This window comes from Heloderma suspectum, chromosome 2 (genome assembly GCF_057233095.1).
Source record: "Heloderma suspectum isolate Gila_16-S chromosome 2, 16-S_ref, whole genome shotgun sequence".
In the NCBI taxonomy this organism is placed as follows: Eukaryota; Metazoa; Chordata; class Lepidosauria; order Squamata; family Helodermatidae; genus Heloderma; species Heloderma suspectum.
In genome coordinates, this window is record NC_139459.1 from 310,903,006 (window position 1) to 310,920,272 (window position 17,267).

Sequence of the window (17,267 nt, forward strand, 5' to 3'; positions counted from 1 at the left end):
TAAACCCTTTGCTTAGTTAGAGCATGTCCATTGGTTTCATAGGCTTGGATCCAGGGAAGCACTAGCAGAAGGGGCTTGGTGGAAGATGACTTTCCCACCTCCTCCTACCTTTCAAAGGCAGGATATAGGAGTCTTCTCCTCTGAAGCTTTTAACAACTGCTCAGACCGTTGCAACTGAACCATGATGAAGGGTAAATTTTGTCTTTGTTTCACATGTACTGAGTCCAGTATGATATGTCAGCCAACTTTGTCTTCCAGTCTTCTGGTCAGCTAAATGTTACAGTATTAAAAAGTATACTTATGACCTTTCATCGCTCTTTGCCTATTGAGTTTAATGTGAAGTAAGGTTGCACTGATACATGACCACTAGATGTCACCACTTAGCTTACTGCAGCTCATAAAAGTCTTGTAACTTCAGTAGCAATTTTTTGGACATCTTTTGGTGTTAAATCATAGGGTTTTGGTTCTTCTGCATGACACACATAGCTGGAATGAACATGTACATCTTGCCAGAAACTATAGAGTCTTGTATAGAATCATGTGGTCATGTTTGTGCTTCACAGAAGAGTTAGACCTGGGTTTCATTGTGTGTGTGCATGTGTGAGTGTGTTTGGTTTTTTGTGTGTGTGTGGAAAATGTAGTTCTTGGTGAGAGCTAATGTTTGTTGTTGGACTTGCGTCAACTGGTATTGTGGTGTCATGATGCTGGTCAAGTGCTTGAACTGGTTCTTGGGTAATGCTATTTGGGGCATTCTTTGGAGCGCCTCTCTCTTGGCATGTGGCATGCGGTGCTATGTAGAATTTCCTGATATCAAATCTACATTCCATGTATCTAACATCATTTCCAGGCTGCCTTTAAAGGTGGAACCCTCTCAAGGCAGCAGATGGGCCAGGAGCTGCAATGGGCTAGGAGCTGCAATGATGATCCAAATCCCTATTCTAGTCTTTGGGTGTGTCCCAACATGCAAACCATAAATTTTATATGGTGGGAAATGTATAGGAAGAACATTCCCTAGATGACACGATGCAAACTCTAACATAAGAGAAAAAATGGCTTAGTTGTGATACACTATTAATGTATATACAATGGATGCGAAGTTGCATTCATATTACCAATGAATACTGTTACATTAACTATATTTTTTGAAAAGTTAGATGGAACTTGAGTTATTGACCCTAAAAGGGAGTAAAGATGGTTTTAGGTATTAGAGCTTTTGACTGTATCCTGTGATGAAAAGTTTGAAAATAATCATACATATTGCTAATGTCAGCATATTGTAAACGTAAAGCAGAAAGTGCTGTATCTTTCTTATATTGACTGGCTGATCCTTCACCTAGTTCTGTTATAGAGTTATTGCAATAGAAGTTTAATATTCGTTTCACTTTCCAGTCCTGCTTTCAGCCATGAGGGATCAGAGTTGCAAATACCATTGGTTTCTTGTGGTGGTGCTTTTGTATGCCAAGTCTGTCCATGTTAAAACATCAGTGATTCAGGATTTAATTCTGGAGGAGGGTGCTGACTCAACATATATTACCAAGACTTTGGTGAATGAGCTGGGAGGAGTTGCATATAACAAAATGAATAAAAATTGAAAAGAGCCCTCATAGATCTTATAACAGAAATAATCAGAAATCTTTAGTTGTATGTGAGAAATTACTATGGGGCTCCTTCCTTCCTTCCTTCCTTCCTTCCTTCCTTCCTTCCTTCCTTCCTTCCTTGTTCTTTCTAATTCCAGCTTGAGTAGCTCCATCAAGTGGCTACCTTGTAGTGCTGGAGTCTAGTGCAATCCAGCTTTCTCACCTAGAAGAAAATGGTGATGAAGTTCTTGGGCAATCGCCTCCTTCCTATAAATAAGCAAAATAGGCTGTTTGGGGGCTTTCTGTCCCAATGTCCCATGTGGGTTGCAGGGAAATGGATGAGTGTTGGATAGAGTGTGGTCTTGGGCTCTGTTCATGTTAACCCCTTTGTGTAATCTTTCGAGGGGCCACAGCTCATAGCACAGATTGCCTGGGTTCCAGTTGTTCATTCCCTTTCAAAAGATGTTTGAAAGAATGCTGTGGGAGAAGCACAGTAATTGTACATTGAACTAGTTCTGTATTTACTCCTAGACAGCAGCTGTTCCAGGCAGTCTTGGATTCTCCACCAGTTTCTCCTCCAATGCTGCCTACCAAGAAGGCTTCTGTCGAAGGCCACATTTTGAGTGCCCCGGTTGGTTTTGCATTAAAACAGGAAAAGCAATGTATAGATGCCTTTTTTGTCAAAGATATTCGTACACCTAGAAGACACTTAATGCCACCTGAAAAGGAAAGTAAAAAGATCAAAATAGAGCAGGAAGAGAGTCCATGTAGATCTGAAGAGGACCGTGAAACAGTTGGCAAAGAAGCAGCAAGCATAAGTCCTTTAGGAGGTACCAGAAATCCTGAAATACCTTCTACATCCGCAACAAAAGTTGTCACAAAGGGTAAATCTTTTGTCTGTCATTGTAGAGTTTTTTCTGTATGTACCAATGTCACACACTGATTTCAGCTATACTCAAATAGGTGTTTTGGGGCTGCTTATGTACATAGTACTTGCTGTTTTGGGCATATGTCTTGGTGTTATTTATCTGAGTATATTTATTTTTATTTCTATGTTTCCCCATAACAAAAGTTCTTGGGGCAGTTCACACTATAAAATAGGTTAAAAACAGTGAGTCCCATAATTAAATGGTCTGGGAGAAGAGAAATGTCTTTCCCTGGTGCAGAAATGATAACACTGTGGGCATCAGGAACATATGGGAGGAGCCCATAATTTCAATTCTCATGGTGTATTGGACAGAAAATGAATCAAGTGTACTCTACCATAGCGATACGTTTCTTACAGCTGAGATTCCTGATTGGCTAGTTTGTTAACTAGCATTGGCTGGTATAATATAGAATCCTAGACAACAAACCTCTTAATGAGGAAGAACCTATCCCTTTTTTTAACACATTTAAATATTGTTCAGCCATCTGATGGAAAGATATTCCTATAAATATAGAAAATGTCATTAAAAATATATGGATTAAAATTATATCATGTTTACATCCTTACTAAGTTTATATTCCTACTCTGTTACAAATTGCTCCCTCTGATGCTGCTATAGAGAGAAGCACATTTTGGGATTTTTGTATGCGAGTTAGCTGCATCATATGCCATTTCAATCTCAGCTTTTTTGCTGGAGAAGCAAGAAAGCAGAGCTCCCCTTTCTTCAGATCAGTAGCAAACGTTCTACAGTCCTGAATCACTCCTCTGTTTAGTAGGAGACCAATGCAGCAACATATAGGAAAATCTAGAAGAGAATGTATTCCTGTTGCCATTTTGAATCTAAATAGCCTACATTTTCCAAGACCAGATTTGCTTCTTTATAGAAATAGATGGTAGGATCTGTACCTCTCTGTATATCTGTATTTTTGTGCAAGTTCGCTCCATTGGGAATAAATAATAAAATGGAGTTTGATATATGCATTGGGAAGAAGACCTCCCCCCCGCCCCCACAAGTGGACATTTCCTTTTTTCCGTATGAAAACATTCATTTTGCATGTTTCAGTGGAGTGTCCGATCTGCGGAGTTCCTGTTCAAGAATTGCATATAAATAAGCACCTTGATAGCTGCTTGACAAGAGATGAGAAGAAGGACAGTCTCCGAAGGTAAGAGATTTGAGTGGGTGAAGTTCTGGTGAATGTTGCCCATGCTTGCTGCAGTGAGATATATGTAACACTGTACCAAGTTTGTCTTATGGCTTGTGAACAATTTTTTAAAGGTAAAGAATAATGTTAATATGCACCTTCTAAAAGTGGGGGAACAACAACCAACAACAAAACTCTTTGCTGTTCAGTTTATTCAAGGTAATTTTGATTTATTGGATAAATGGAAACGTAGGAAGCTGCCTTATGCTGAGTCAGACCCTTGGCCCGTCCAGTCCACTATTGTTGACATTGATTGGCAGTGGGTCTCCAGGGTTCAGAAAGGAATCTTTCCTAGCCGTACCTGGAGATGCTGGCGAACGAACCTGGGACCTTCTGCACGCAAAGCAGGTGCTCTACCGCTGAGCTACGGCCCCTCCCAATCGTTCTTATGCAGCTGTCTTGGAAAAAACTGAACTAATTTGTATCAGTACCTGCAAGTATGTCACTTTTTTTAGACAAACTCCCATCGAGCAGACAGCACTTGCATTGAAACCTTTATAGGTGCTGCTATTCCTTCGGCTAAAGGTCTGATATAATCTATTTATTAATATCCTCCAAATGCCATTTTGGGGTGCATGTGAGAATTACTTAGATGAGTCTTTGGAAGAAGATGATTGGTGTTTGTATCTGGACCTGTTTTGCAGTCTTATCAATCAACACAAATATAAAGGAAACGTAATACAAAGTTTTCAGTAGGTGGTAGATTACCCCTTAAAGGCTTAACCGAATACGTGCAAACCACAGTCAACATTGTGAGAAGATGTGTGGACAGACTGATTCATACTTTCACCGTTGGCAGGAATGTCCAACAGGGCAGGTGTTCTGGAACATGGTTGCTAACTAGTAGAGATAACTCCTAAAGCTATGTTTGTTCTTAACTTTGAATCTAATGACCCCAGATTCCTCCATAAAGACCTTATTAAGCAATTATATAGAGCAGTGAAATTGTGTATAGCACAAAACTGGAAGTCTCCCAAGCCACTTTCTACACAGTAGTGGATTGATAATATTTGGGAGACCATGACTATGTACAAACTTTAAAAGTACAACATGGAAAGTATCCCATTTTTTAAAAAATAGGATGTTATGGTCCAATAGTTGCCATTTTTCTTCTGTGTGGTAACTACTCAGGCTACTGATCACATTACAATCAAATACAGATGCTTATGTATTTTTTTCTGATTTGGCTACTTAACTTGTACATCCAAAATCTCTCAATAGTTTGTAAGGGTCTTAGGCTGTTTTACTCTAATTGTCCTACAATACTAAGAACTGTAATCAGTGAGTTTCCTTTCCCCCTTAATTAGTTATCTTGTATTGTTATATGCTCTCTTTCTTTTTAATGCCTGTATTTTGATTGTGCAGGGTAATGTATTCCTGTTCTAAACTACATCTGTATTTTGGTTTCCAGTGTTTTCTGCACATTTTGTCCCCCTCCCTATATCTTTTGAAAATATGTGCAAAGTTGAGATACTGAGGGAACACACAGGCTGGAATGAAATTATTTTGACTATGTGGCTGCGTGGATGGCAGATCTAAAATGTATGTCTTGCTGTAGAAAGAGTTTTGCCACAGTTTAAATAGGTCTGTAAAAATCATGAATGGAGTTTGATCGTGAATAGAGCAGAATGGTTTATTCTGTCTTACAGTGTAAAAAAACCCAGGCAGCTCCCAATGAAATATAAATAGGCAGCACCAACAGGCTGAACAATGTCAAGGATTTTTTTTAATGAAATGTGCAAGTTTTCCGTGAAGCCCAAGCTTGTTGCTAGGGAACATTATCAGGGGCGTTCGTTGTAAATTGTTTTGAGTGCCTGTGGCAGAAGAGTGATTCATAAATGTTATAAATGATAAATAAATAATAGTTAAGAAGGGATTAAATAAGTTTGTGGAGCGCAAGAGGCCCTCATGTCAAATTAGTCAAGTTAGTTTGGGAATAAAGCCACGTGTACCCAGCAACTCTGGCTGTTTGTGCAGGTCATGCTAAGCCATAGTTAGCATGATGTACATGCCCAGGAATGAGCCACAGCGAGTCACAGGTCCATACACTCACCTCTTCGTGTGGTGTGGTGGTAACTTTTTCCCTAGGTATTGGATTGAAATTTTATAGATGAAGGATTTTTTCTTGATAACTTTTTATATTTTATTTTTATGGTATTGTTCTATTTTATTTTTGCATGTTCTCTGTTTTGGCCTTCCTTTTGGAATGGACAGCTAGGTACAAATGAAATGAAAAGAAAACGAAATGAGAAGGTGGTCACCTGTGTAGTTTGTTCCACAAGAACTTTGGCTTCCCATTTGAGAATGTATGGTATAAGGGACACGCTTTAGTTGTAGTCATGAGACCTACGGTATCTGTGGCAAGATCCTTCATATCTCTTTTCTCGTCATCCCCCAGAGTTTGTAAGGTGTTTTGGATTACAGTATCAGAAAACTGGGGAATCACAATCTGAAAAACAGAGTTGTATCCAATTGTATCTTTCTGTGAATGGAAGAAGTCCTATTTGCAAAAGGGATTTTGATCTAGGAGATGTTTTCCCTGGTAGACGTGGGGGAGGTGATATTTGCTGTCTTCCCCATTTCCTCTGCACCCCCCTCTGCCTCACCACCTTCCACACTGCTCTGGATGGGGCCCCCCACCCACCTGGAGCAGATTTTCAGGGGGCACAGGGTGAAGGGCAAATTGGTGAAAATCACCTCTCCCTGCTAACAGAAAAGAAGAGGCATTCACTGGATCAAAAGCCCTTCCACAAACCGAAGGGCACAGTTGAACCGAAGGGCACAATTGAACGGGGGTTGGACTCGATGGGGGGGTTGGACTCGATGGCCTTGTAGGCCCCTTCCAACCCTACTATTCTATGATTCTATAAATTATTTCCACAAAGTAGTAGAAGCAGTAGTGCAACTGCTGTCAGGGTTTTGATTTAACTTTGTGTGTGTGTGTCTTTTTATTTGCAACACAATGGTAACAACAGACAAAAAAAGCAAAAAGGGGGGAATATTCATATCATGAAATATATCAATATACAGTCATCATTAACTTTTTTTGAGATTCTGGTGTCTGCTGCTCAGTGGGTTTGTTCTTATTTCTTTCCCTTGCATTCTCTGGTTAAAACATGTGGTAATAAACGCTTTTAGTGTTAACCTGAATGCAAAGTATCACAGGTTTACTGAGTGTTGGTTGTCCTTTGCCATGGAATGACAATGACAAATGTTTGTAAGTCTTATTTCCACAGAGGTCTCTCTGTAGCACTTGGAACAGGTGCTAACATCTTTATTTTGACAGCTTTTTGAATGTTTGTTGATTTTTGTTATTACTTGCTGATGTAAGGAATTATATATGGCTGGAACGTGCTTTCCCTCCGGAATTCTTGGAAATATGGCCATTTTGTGTAATGTGGTTTATTTTTATCTAGGCGTTATGCAATTTAAAAGAGTCTCTGACAAGATTGTTGTCTCAAAGGATTTAGCTACTGTAGGTTATTAAGCATGACCTTGGCAAGGTGTTTTTACTTAAATTCAGTAGCAGTTAGCACGTTCAGCTTGTCTGTGAGGAATAGAGTTTGTTTCAGGTTTCAACTGCTGGAATATGGTTTCTGGTTTCAAAATATGGTTTAAAGTAGCATTTGAGTGGGGCAAGTATTTATGACCTGGATTCCACACAAGGCACTAATCGTAGGGAATTATGTGTAGAATTGGTTATTATGCACAGATTCTGGAAAAGCTTGGCTTTCATTCTTATTTTAAAGCAGGAATCTATACCTCATAGGCTCAATTTGGGCATCATGCTAAACCATAGTCAAAGAAACGTAAATAGCCCTCATCTGCTCAAAAAAAGTTATTCAGACGTTTCACCCAACCTGCAAAGATTTGGGGATTGAGGCAGCTGGGACAGTGACATTGGAGATGCGACCAGCATGTGTGACCCTGCTCCTCCTCCACTCTGCTCCTTCAGTAAGGGCCAGCATGACCTTCGTGTGACAACCTGATCCTATGTCTAGGGAGCTAGCTTAGGTGCAAAGTGAGTGTTAGCAAAGGGGGCAATGCAAAAAGTTTAAAAACAAATACGGAGGATTCCATCAGTAGTTAAACCTTTACCTCTCATTGTATACAAATGGGGCACCCAGACGTGGATTGTGCATTACAACTGAATGAAGCTCTGTGTACCTTCAGTGGGTCAAGCAGAACTTGAACTTGAACAGGGAGCTCCAGACAGAGTAAGACGTTGATGACCTGACAGAGCATATGACCTTAGAGCTCTAGTGAGACTGAGCCTCAGGTGACCAGCACTACATTTGCAATGTGCTCCAGCGAATGTGACCCGTGGCCAGACACCGAAGGTGACAGGGAGTTTCTGCAAACTGGAGTTGGTGGAGAAATCGGATTCACCAGCTGATGGCCATCCTGATGCAAGAACTACATGAGAAGAGACGGCAATGACTGTGGACAGTTCCAGTGCTACAGAGACGGAACTGCCTGCATGACCCATATGTTATTAGAGAGCTCTACCATGGCTGTGAGATTTTTGCATAGACTGGTTGTTCACAAAGACTGTGCCAAAATGTTGCACAGACTCATTGGAATGTGGGGATGTATACCCTTTAAGGGAGAAGGTGATGTGGTGTTCTCGAGTGTAATTAGATGGGATTGTAGGGAGGATGGAATGCTAAGGTAAGAGGGAAGGGGAGTTTGTTCAGGGGTGGAATGTTGGTGAAGGGGCAGCTGGGATTTGTCATTTAACGTACTTAGTGGGCCTGGGATCAGGGTAGGGGGTGGACGGTGTTCTTAGGTTAGGAATAGGTCTAGGATATGAGATCTATTTTGAGATCTGTTTTGAAAGTTTCTGTGCAAAAAAAGTTAAGAGCAAACAAACAAACAAGAGTAATACTGCACTCACAACCAAACATGGCTTGATATTTGTTTTCCATTCTGTCACGAATAAAATCTGTAAAATCATTCATCCTGGCCTGTCTCCCGTCGAGTTCATGTTTGAAGAGTTGGAACAACCATTTTGACAATGGTTCAGACAGCCTTGAGAATACTATATTAGGGGTGTGTGGTTGTGGAGTGGACCGTCTCTCTGTGGAATCCTGCCTTTTCTAGCCTGATATTGATTTTTCAATTCAAACATGCAAGCGAATCGTTCTACTGTAACCTTCACTTGTCATCTTCTTTAAGCAACATTTATTTTGTCTGTGTTTTAACATATGCTGTATGATTGTCAAACGAAATACGATATAACTATCCATTTATGATGAGGGTTTATGATCCCTACCAGAATCTTAAAAGAACTGTCTTCCTGACAGGAAATATATCTGCACCTGCCCTACGGAATACAAAGATGATGATTAAAATGCTGTAATTAACATGGTCATCAAGACTGGTTTTGGATATATTTTACATTTATTTTTCAATATGAGTTTAAGATTTGCCAAGAAAACATAATTCCAAAGGAAAAGCATGTTTTCTCTTGCTGTACAGCTGGAAGATCATTTAGTTTCCATCTAGCAGGGGATAACTGTTGAACTGGTAACATTATTGCATTTAGCTCAGAAGTTATTGAACTGTTTGTGCGTGGATGAAAGCATCTATTGGGGTGTTAAGATTTGGTCTCATGGTTGCCGGTGGCATCATTACTTTGCTGTAGTAGGGTATTACCAGGTAACTGCCTGTTCCCATATGAACCTACTTGAGCATGGAGACTATGTACCCCTATCAGAGGTGTGGAAGATGGGCATAAATGACAGAGCATTCTCTGTTGTGATGCCAACTTTAAGAATACCCTTCTCAAAGGAGGTCTCATAGCTTCATCTCTGCTCACACTCTGGTGGGCGATAGAACACATCTCTGTGGCATTCATCTTTTCATCATTACCTACTGTTTTCAGCTTACATTTGTTATTATTTGCAAAATAAAGGGGTTGAAGGATTGCTTCTGTTCTTCCAGTCCATGATTCTCGGAGGGTAGGGTAGACCCTCTCCCTGGAAAATGTCTACATGATTGAATTGTGCCTGCTGCTCTAGAGGTTTGGAATGAAATCTGGCCCATAGGACAGAGTCTGTGCCAGCAGTCATGTGGCCTTGGAATTGACTTACCTGTTGAAAATACACTCTGGTGCGCTTCACAACTAATGTCAATGAAATCTGGTCCAGAGGACAAATCTCTTTCAGAAGGTTTTGGTGTGGAGTGGGGAAGTGGACAGACTGCATTTAATCATGGTGTTTTGATGCTACTATTCTTTTAAATTTTCATTGCTAGTGTTGTGTGATGATGTGTGACTTTTTTGTTTTAATGTGTTATTGTTGACTCATATTTTAGTCTGTTTAACTCTCTGTTTGAAATAGGAAAGTGGGATAGAAATACTTGTAATATTTAATCATTAATATGTATTGCCAACTGGCACTTGAATGACCTTGATCATATGAATACATTTATCTGTAAAAGTACCATATAATCATAGAGATACTGGTGCCCAACAGTACTCAGCCTCTGGTATTTCATATACTGTCATGGAAATAAGTACATAGATTTTTTAAAAAAAATTTGAATGCAACTCTTGACACCTTACCCTCACTTACCTCACAGGGCTGTTGTGAGGATAAAAATGGAGGAGGTCCTTGAGCTCCTTGTAGGAAAGGCAGAATATAAATGGACTGAATAAATACATTACATAAACTCTTGATGTTGGGGTCAGGAATAGTATAGCTGGTTAGGAGGTGACACAGAGTGGTGACCAAACTTTCAGAGTAATGAAAAGGCAGGTCTGGAGAGAAAGTATTGGTTATGGACCCCCTTAGGAAATGCAGTAGACAGGCTTCCATCTACCAAAACACTCCTGTTTTGAGCTACCTGACGTCGTGGTCCTGTAACCTATTTGAGCTTCTACTGTAATGCATTTTTTCCTAGAGTAACTATATTGTAGTAAAAGCATGTTCAAGTGCTCTACAGGAAAGCCCTTTTTGATATTTTCTCCCTCTGTGTTTTTTTAATTCTTTCAGCTCTGGGCACACAAGAAAGTTATTGCCGAAAATGGTTTACAATTTACTTTCTGACCGTGATTTGAGGAAAAGACTGAAGGAATATGGGCTATCCACCCAGGGAACAAAGCAACAGCTTATTAAAAGGCATAAAGAGTTTGTACACATGTATAATTCACAGTGTGATTCTTTAAATCCCAAATCAGGTAGGAGGGTGAATTTCAGGAAATGTTTTACTTGCGAACTGCTAACAGTCTTACTGACAGTTTATCTACAATTTTAAATGAGTGTAAACTTAACTTGCTGATGGATTATTTCTCTTTAGTCATATTTTGTCCTGGATCCACCTCACATGAAATAGCTGCCACGTTGGAGGCCACTTGAAATTCCATTTGCATGGCAGCTGCTCTGTGCAAGGTAGCTGTTTGTGTGCAGTGGTTGCTTTCCACATGAATTGGGTACCTTTGCTCCACTGGCAGAAGTAGTCACAATGGTGATCAGACAAATCATATGGCTAATCTATGTGACAATCTCACAAAAACAATTTGCTGTCTTTAGCAGCTGCTACATGGATACAACTTCAAATAGCCTCTTTGTAGTGGCTCTCTGTAGTATGAAGATGGCCAGAGGAAGCAATCCTGTGAGGATAGGCGGCTGCCTCCGAACATGGAGGCGACCACCTATCCCATGCAGGGCAGGAAAAGTGCGGAGGGGATCGTCACTTCCGTGCTTCATCTGCCCTGCATTCATGGCTTGACAGGCGATTTTGGCTGTCTAGCTGTGGGAAGGCGGAGCAGGGGCAGCGGTGGCCGGATGACACATAGGATGTGTTGTACCAGCATTTCCGCCCGCCCCCAGGAACGCCGCTTTTATGCCGCTCCACGCTGCTGTTACGAGTGCGGAGCGTGGGGCTGTTCCGTGCTGCCTACAAGGCAGCGCGGGAGGGGTGGGCGTCGGTTCTCCGGGAACCGACTTATCCTCTGACCGCCTAGCCGCTGACTAGCAGCCATAGGATCGTGCCCGTAGTGACTTGACTTCTGCTTATCTCTTCATTTGCCCTTATTCATGCTGGGTGGAAAATATATGTGGTTATCCCATTCTCTCTTGCATTACTTTCACTAGAGGTGCTGTAGGTTTTTCTCTGCTAGCATGTAGTTCTTCATTTCAAAATCAGTGTTAATATATAATTCTCTCTCTCTCTCTCTCTCACGCACGCACATAGACACGCGCGCGCGCACACACACACACACACACTATAGATTCTCATAGAGCTATTAAGCACATTAGTAAAAGTGTGAAGATTCTCTCAAGAGAGCTTAGCAGGGGAGTATCTGACTCAGTTTTGACAATAATTGTCCCATTAGAGCTGAAAACAGAGAGATCCTTTCCACTAAGGGTCAGGTCAGTATGACTTTAGAGGTAGAGTGGGAAAATATGACCAAGGGAAATAAGTGTTTGTCTACAACAAAAGAGGAAGACAACTTGACAGTTTACCTCTTATTATAAGGTGATTGTCCTGTTTCCATTAGTCATAGTTAACTACAAATGTCTGTTCTGAGTGTTTTGATTTGACTTTTTAAAATGTTATCAAGAACTAGAGAAATATAATTGTTCAGAAAAAGGAATGACGGTGTGAACATAAGAACGCTGCTGGGTCAGACCAAAGGTCTGTCTAGTCCAGCACCCTATTTCCCACAGTAGCCAGTCAGATGTGTCTGAAAAGCCCACACGGAGGGCATGAGGGCAATAGCACTCTCTGGCTTTTGTTCCCCAGGAACTTGTAGGCAGAGGAATGGTGCCTCTGATCCTGGAGGTAGGTAACTTGAGTCTCCAGTTAGTTCAATCCAGTTCAGGTTTTTATTTAGGCCAGGAGATATTTTCTGACTCTTTAGGCATGAATTGCTGACAAAACACCCCAGTGCTGGATTTCTTAAATCTTTATTTATGGAACAATTATTTTACCAGATCCCTGATGGAAGTAAGGTTTGGGTTTCATTTTCCAGTGAGAAAAATCCATAGACTTTATGGTAATGGTTTCTATGTAGGAAAGGCTTAAAATCTTATGCAACACCTTATGCAAAGAAAAACCCCCAATCCATTTGTGATGCCAGAAAATTCTTGTTTTATAACACACTGTAAATTGTCATGCCATTTTCTTAGTTGTATCAACAATGTGTTTTCAGAAGGCCAGAAAACAAGAGAGAAGCTCTGTCAATAAAATTCTGGATAGTATTAACAGGAAAGAATAGTACCAAGAACACCACTTTCTTTTTTGTTTAATGCTTATAATTATTTTCTGTGCAAAATTTTTCTTATTCTTGGTTTGTGTGATCTTACAACAACTCTGTAAAACAGATTGTGAAAAACCTGATCTTAGGGTGGGACCCTCAACTCTAGGGCAATCCCATCTTTGACACCAAATGTGGAGGACCTGCCTGGGGTGGGATCCTCTACTCTAGGGCAATCCACTGCCACCAAATGTGGAGGATTACCCTTCACCACTGGACAATCCCTCCCTTCACTTCTGCTGCCACCATTAAACTTATCCCTTTATTTAAAATATGCCTTTTTCTTTAAGATACCTGGGCATTAGTCATGATATAAAACATATCAGAGGTACCAGGAAAGTAAACAAAGGTATATAGTATTTTATTAAAAAGAAATAAAACAAGAAAGTTTATTAATCAAGATTGCTGTTACTACTTTAAAACAGAGTTTATGTACCATTACTTTTACCACCAATCAGGTGTTAGAAGCCTCAGTTCCTAACCCTAACCAAATTTAAGCCAATTCCTCTTCTCTCTGGTAGGGTGTGACTTCCTTCTGGAACCTTTAAGGCTATTCACCAGGCTTCCCTGAAGTCTTTGGTTTGGTCCAGCAGCCACACTGTCTTCAAACCACCGCCACCAGCTGATACTCATGTTTCAGCTCTTTCCTCTGAAGGCTGCTCCAGGAGTCTTGCTTTCCTCACTTGCAGACCTTCAGCTTCTGCCTCACGTGCTCTTAGCTTGGCTTCCCTGTCTTGCAGCTGCTCTTCTCTTTGGCTGATGCCTTCCTCAGGCTCTCCAGCCTCTCACAAAGACACCTCCTGACAATTCTTCCTCAGGCAAAACTCCCCAGACAAACTCTGCTGGCAGATTTCCCCCTGTCCCCGACAGACTCTCAACATCTCCTTATATTTGCTCCAGTCAGAACCCTCCAGCCAATCAGCTTTGGTGTGGTAAACGTTCCATCACACCACCTTGGTTTAAACTTAGGATCAATGGGCATCTTTAGATTGTTCGGTTATTCTCCAATTCGATTATACCAATTTCGATCCTACCTTCCCATATATAAAGGCAGAAACTTGGCTTCATTTTGCTCCCACTGGTAACATTAACTGCCACTCCACCAGCATCCCATATTTACAATGTAAGTCTCCTCATGCACAAGTCTGGAGTAAAAGGCATACATTTTTCTTCTACTGTTAACCCATTCAGTCCTTCAGTCATTGAAACAGAATGTAAGTTGAACTTTTACCTCAGTTTCTTCATACAGATTTATTGTATTTGTCTGAGGCAGTGTCTGAGGGCCATAGGAAACATTGGATTCCCGGATTTGAGGTCAGAGACAGTGCTTTGACCTTGGAGCTGGGAATCTGTGTTCCCGTCTCCCTCCCATCTGTTGTGGAAAGAACCGTGCTGGCTGCCTCTCTAAGGTCAGAAACATGACCTCGGAGAGGTGTAGAGGGGGTGTTCCGGCAGGAGGAGAGGGTACTGGAAAAGCTGGGATATGAAATATCCTGAGGCCTCTCCAGCTCCTTCCCTCCCCCTCTGACGTGTCCCAACTAGATAGGCAAAAAAGCCTGTCTAGCTGAAATGCAGAGTGGAAGGAGTGGTGGAAGCAACGATCGCCTCTGCTGTTCCTCCTGCTCTGCATTGGATGCTCATAAGCCTCTGAGTTCAGAGGCTTACAAGCATCAGGCACAGAAGTAATAGGATTGCACCCTTAATTTACTTAAAAGATAAAGGTGTCCCCAACCAGTCGTGTCCGACTCTAGGGTGTGGTGCTCATCTCCATTTCTAAGTCGAAGAGCCAGCGCTGTCTGAAGACACTTCCGTGGTCATGTGGCCGGCATGACTGAACACCGAGATGCACGGAACGCTGTTACCTTTCCCGCCGAAGCGGTACCTATTTATCTACTTGCAATTTCTTGCTTTCGAACTGCTAGGTTGGCAGAAGCTGGGACTGAAGACGGGAGCTCACTCCGTCACGCAGCACTTGGGTCTCGAACTGCTGTCCTGCCGACTTTCCAGTCTGCAGTTCAGCGTCTTAACCACTAAGCCACCGCGGCCCCTTAATTTACTTACTTACTTACTAATTTATAACTACCTGGTCCTTTAAGCTGGAGATGGCAGGAATTAAATGTGGGACCTTCTGCATGGTACACGTGCTCTACTACTGATCCGTGGCCCTTCCCAACTTCAGACTGCATGTGGTGGCTCACAAGATCAACTCCGCCTTCTTTCTCACATGCACGCGCATCCCCATTTTCACCTAGTTCTCCCTGATCTGCTAGGGTTAAAAATGTGAAAGCAATACTTTTGTATAGATGAGGATTCAATCATGTGAGCCCACACTTGTGGGCTGAAGTGGTACAGCCCAAGTTTATGACCTCAGTGAAAACTAGCCCATAGTCAGGAACTAGTGTGGGGCACTGGACAGAGCAGGGGCTAATAAAGAGTTACTGTACATGATCGGTAGCCCTGCCTGACTCATCTGTTGCTGTATTGCACTGTTTCAGATACAGGTGAGGCACTGCATGTTTGGATGGTCCCCTGCATTAAAAAAAGAGAGGAAGAGAGAAATCCTTGCATATTCAAAATTAGGATTTCAGATTGAATGTTCTAGTCTAGCCCTCTCTTTATTAGGCTAGTGTTGAATGTGCTCAAAGGGTTTTTTGTCTTTGATTTTTCATGAGTGAATGTCAAACATTTTATTTCCCACCTGAAGTCTGAAGTGGTATAGTCCAGCAAAAGATACATCATGTCAAGCTGTCATTTATTTTTTTAAAAAAACATTTCTATACCTCTGTCATGTGAAAACATATCTTAGGTGGTGTACAACAATAAAAATGATAATATACAAATATAAAATATAAATATACAAAAACAACTAAAACATACTAAAACATAAGCAGTGTTAATCAGCTAAAAATCAAAATGACAGGCATCACCAATCATCAAGTGTCAAAGTGAATTAAAAAAAATCTTCAACTGGTGCCTAAATTGCATCAGGGCTGGCACATATTTTATTTTGTGGGGCAGTATTCTGTATTGTATGTTGCTTGCTTCCATAAGGGCTCATTGGTGTAGTCTTCACTCCGCATTGTCAAGAGAGATGGACAAGATTTTCCTAAGGATAATGACTGAAATCTAGATCTTTCTTGCTTGCTGAAAAAGACATTGATAAACGAAGTTTTGGTTTATGAAACATTTTCTGTCTGTTTTATCCCCTCCATCCCGTCCCAGCCAATATTTGACCTTAATTTAAAAACTCCATAAATGGGCTATAGACTTGTAAATGGTTGACATATTCCAGGCTTCTACAACCTAACAACTGCTGACTTAATATTGTTTTTGTTCTGTTTTTTAAACTAAATGTTAATATTGTTACATTTTAATATTATAAACTGCCTTGGAATCTTATGATGAAGCCAATATTAAATGAATGAATGAATGAATGTATGTATGTCCTTGTGATCCAGCAAGCCAAAAGCAGTTCATAAGCCCTGATTGGTGGCCTGCTGAATGTTTGAGACCACCCACTTTTACAGCCCCAGACATGTGATCTTACTAAGGTGGGAGGTTGCCATATATAACTTTTGAGCTGTGTTCAGTTTGGTGAATAATGCATTATTTGTAGAGATGTGTGAACTTGCCCATCTTCATTTGAAACTGGTTCTTTCTTATCAAGCTTCCCCCCACCCCAAAAGGCTTACCCTGTTAATCTTCAACTGTCCCTAGCTTTCCTTGCGGTCAGTGCGCCTCTCTTCCCCTTGTGAGCCCCCTTACTGGTCCTTACACAGAATCCCTGGTAAAGTATAATTCCTAGGGATTTTTCTATTGGAAACTTCATCCTGGTAATTTTTAAGGATTTATTAAAGGTCTGAGGAACATCTCTTCATCCCTTCCTCACATGCCCTCTCAGTCTTTGCTGCTGAAATGTCAGCTTTGGGGAGAGGGTGGGGTTGGGATTAGCTTGGCATGGCCCAAAATAATTTGTAATCTTAACTAAAATTGCAAGGTATTATGCCTTGATCATAATAAGTTTGCTTTCTCTGAACTGGTGTGTGTTTCTGATTCCCCACCCCCTCCCCACTCCAGTTTGAAAACTTGGCAACGTTACTAGTAATTTGGGAGTGACCTACCCTGCATCCAGTCCCCTGATATGGTTTGTATGGATGCTTGATAAACATAATTTGAAAGAGTGATTTAATATCGTGATCAAAGTGAATTAGTCTATCCTCCTGTGGATCCTTGCCTCCTCTTTTTTTTCCCTAAGTGCCCCTTCCATTAAAACCATTTTAATGCAAGAAGTATTT

At 41.1% G+C, this 17,267-nt stretch overlaps 1 protein-coding gene across 12 annotated transcripts in view; it reads left to right on the top strand.

Annotated features, from left to right (window-relative positions):
* Positions 1–17,267, top strand: part of RAD18 (RAD18 E3 ubiquitin protein ligase) — a 213,994-nt gene that overhangs the window by 28,393 nt on the left and 168,334 nt on the right. For 11 of the 12 annotated variants that reach the window (XR_014788554.1, XR_014788553.1, XM_084840274.1 and 8 more), the window contains exons 5-7: positions 2,109–2,461; positions 3,569–3,668; positions 10,706–10,890. Coding sequence is in view for 10 of the 12 variants with exons in the window: in XM_084840274.1 (XP_084696400.1) it covers positions 2,109–2,461; positions 3,569–3,668; positions 10,706–10,890 (638 nt within the window). In the remaining 2 variants the exon portion in view is untranslated. The remainder of the gene's footprint in view (positions 1–2,108; positions 2,462–3,568; positions 3,669–10,705; positions 10,891–17,267) is intronic. The other variant, XM_084840281.1, reaches the window with a different exon arrangement.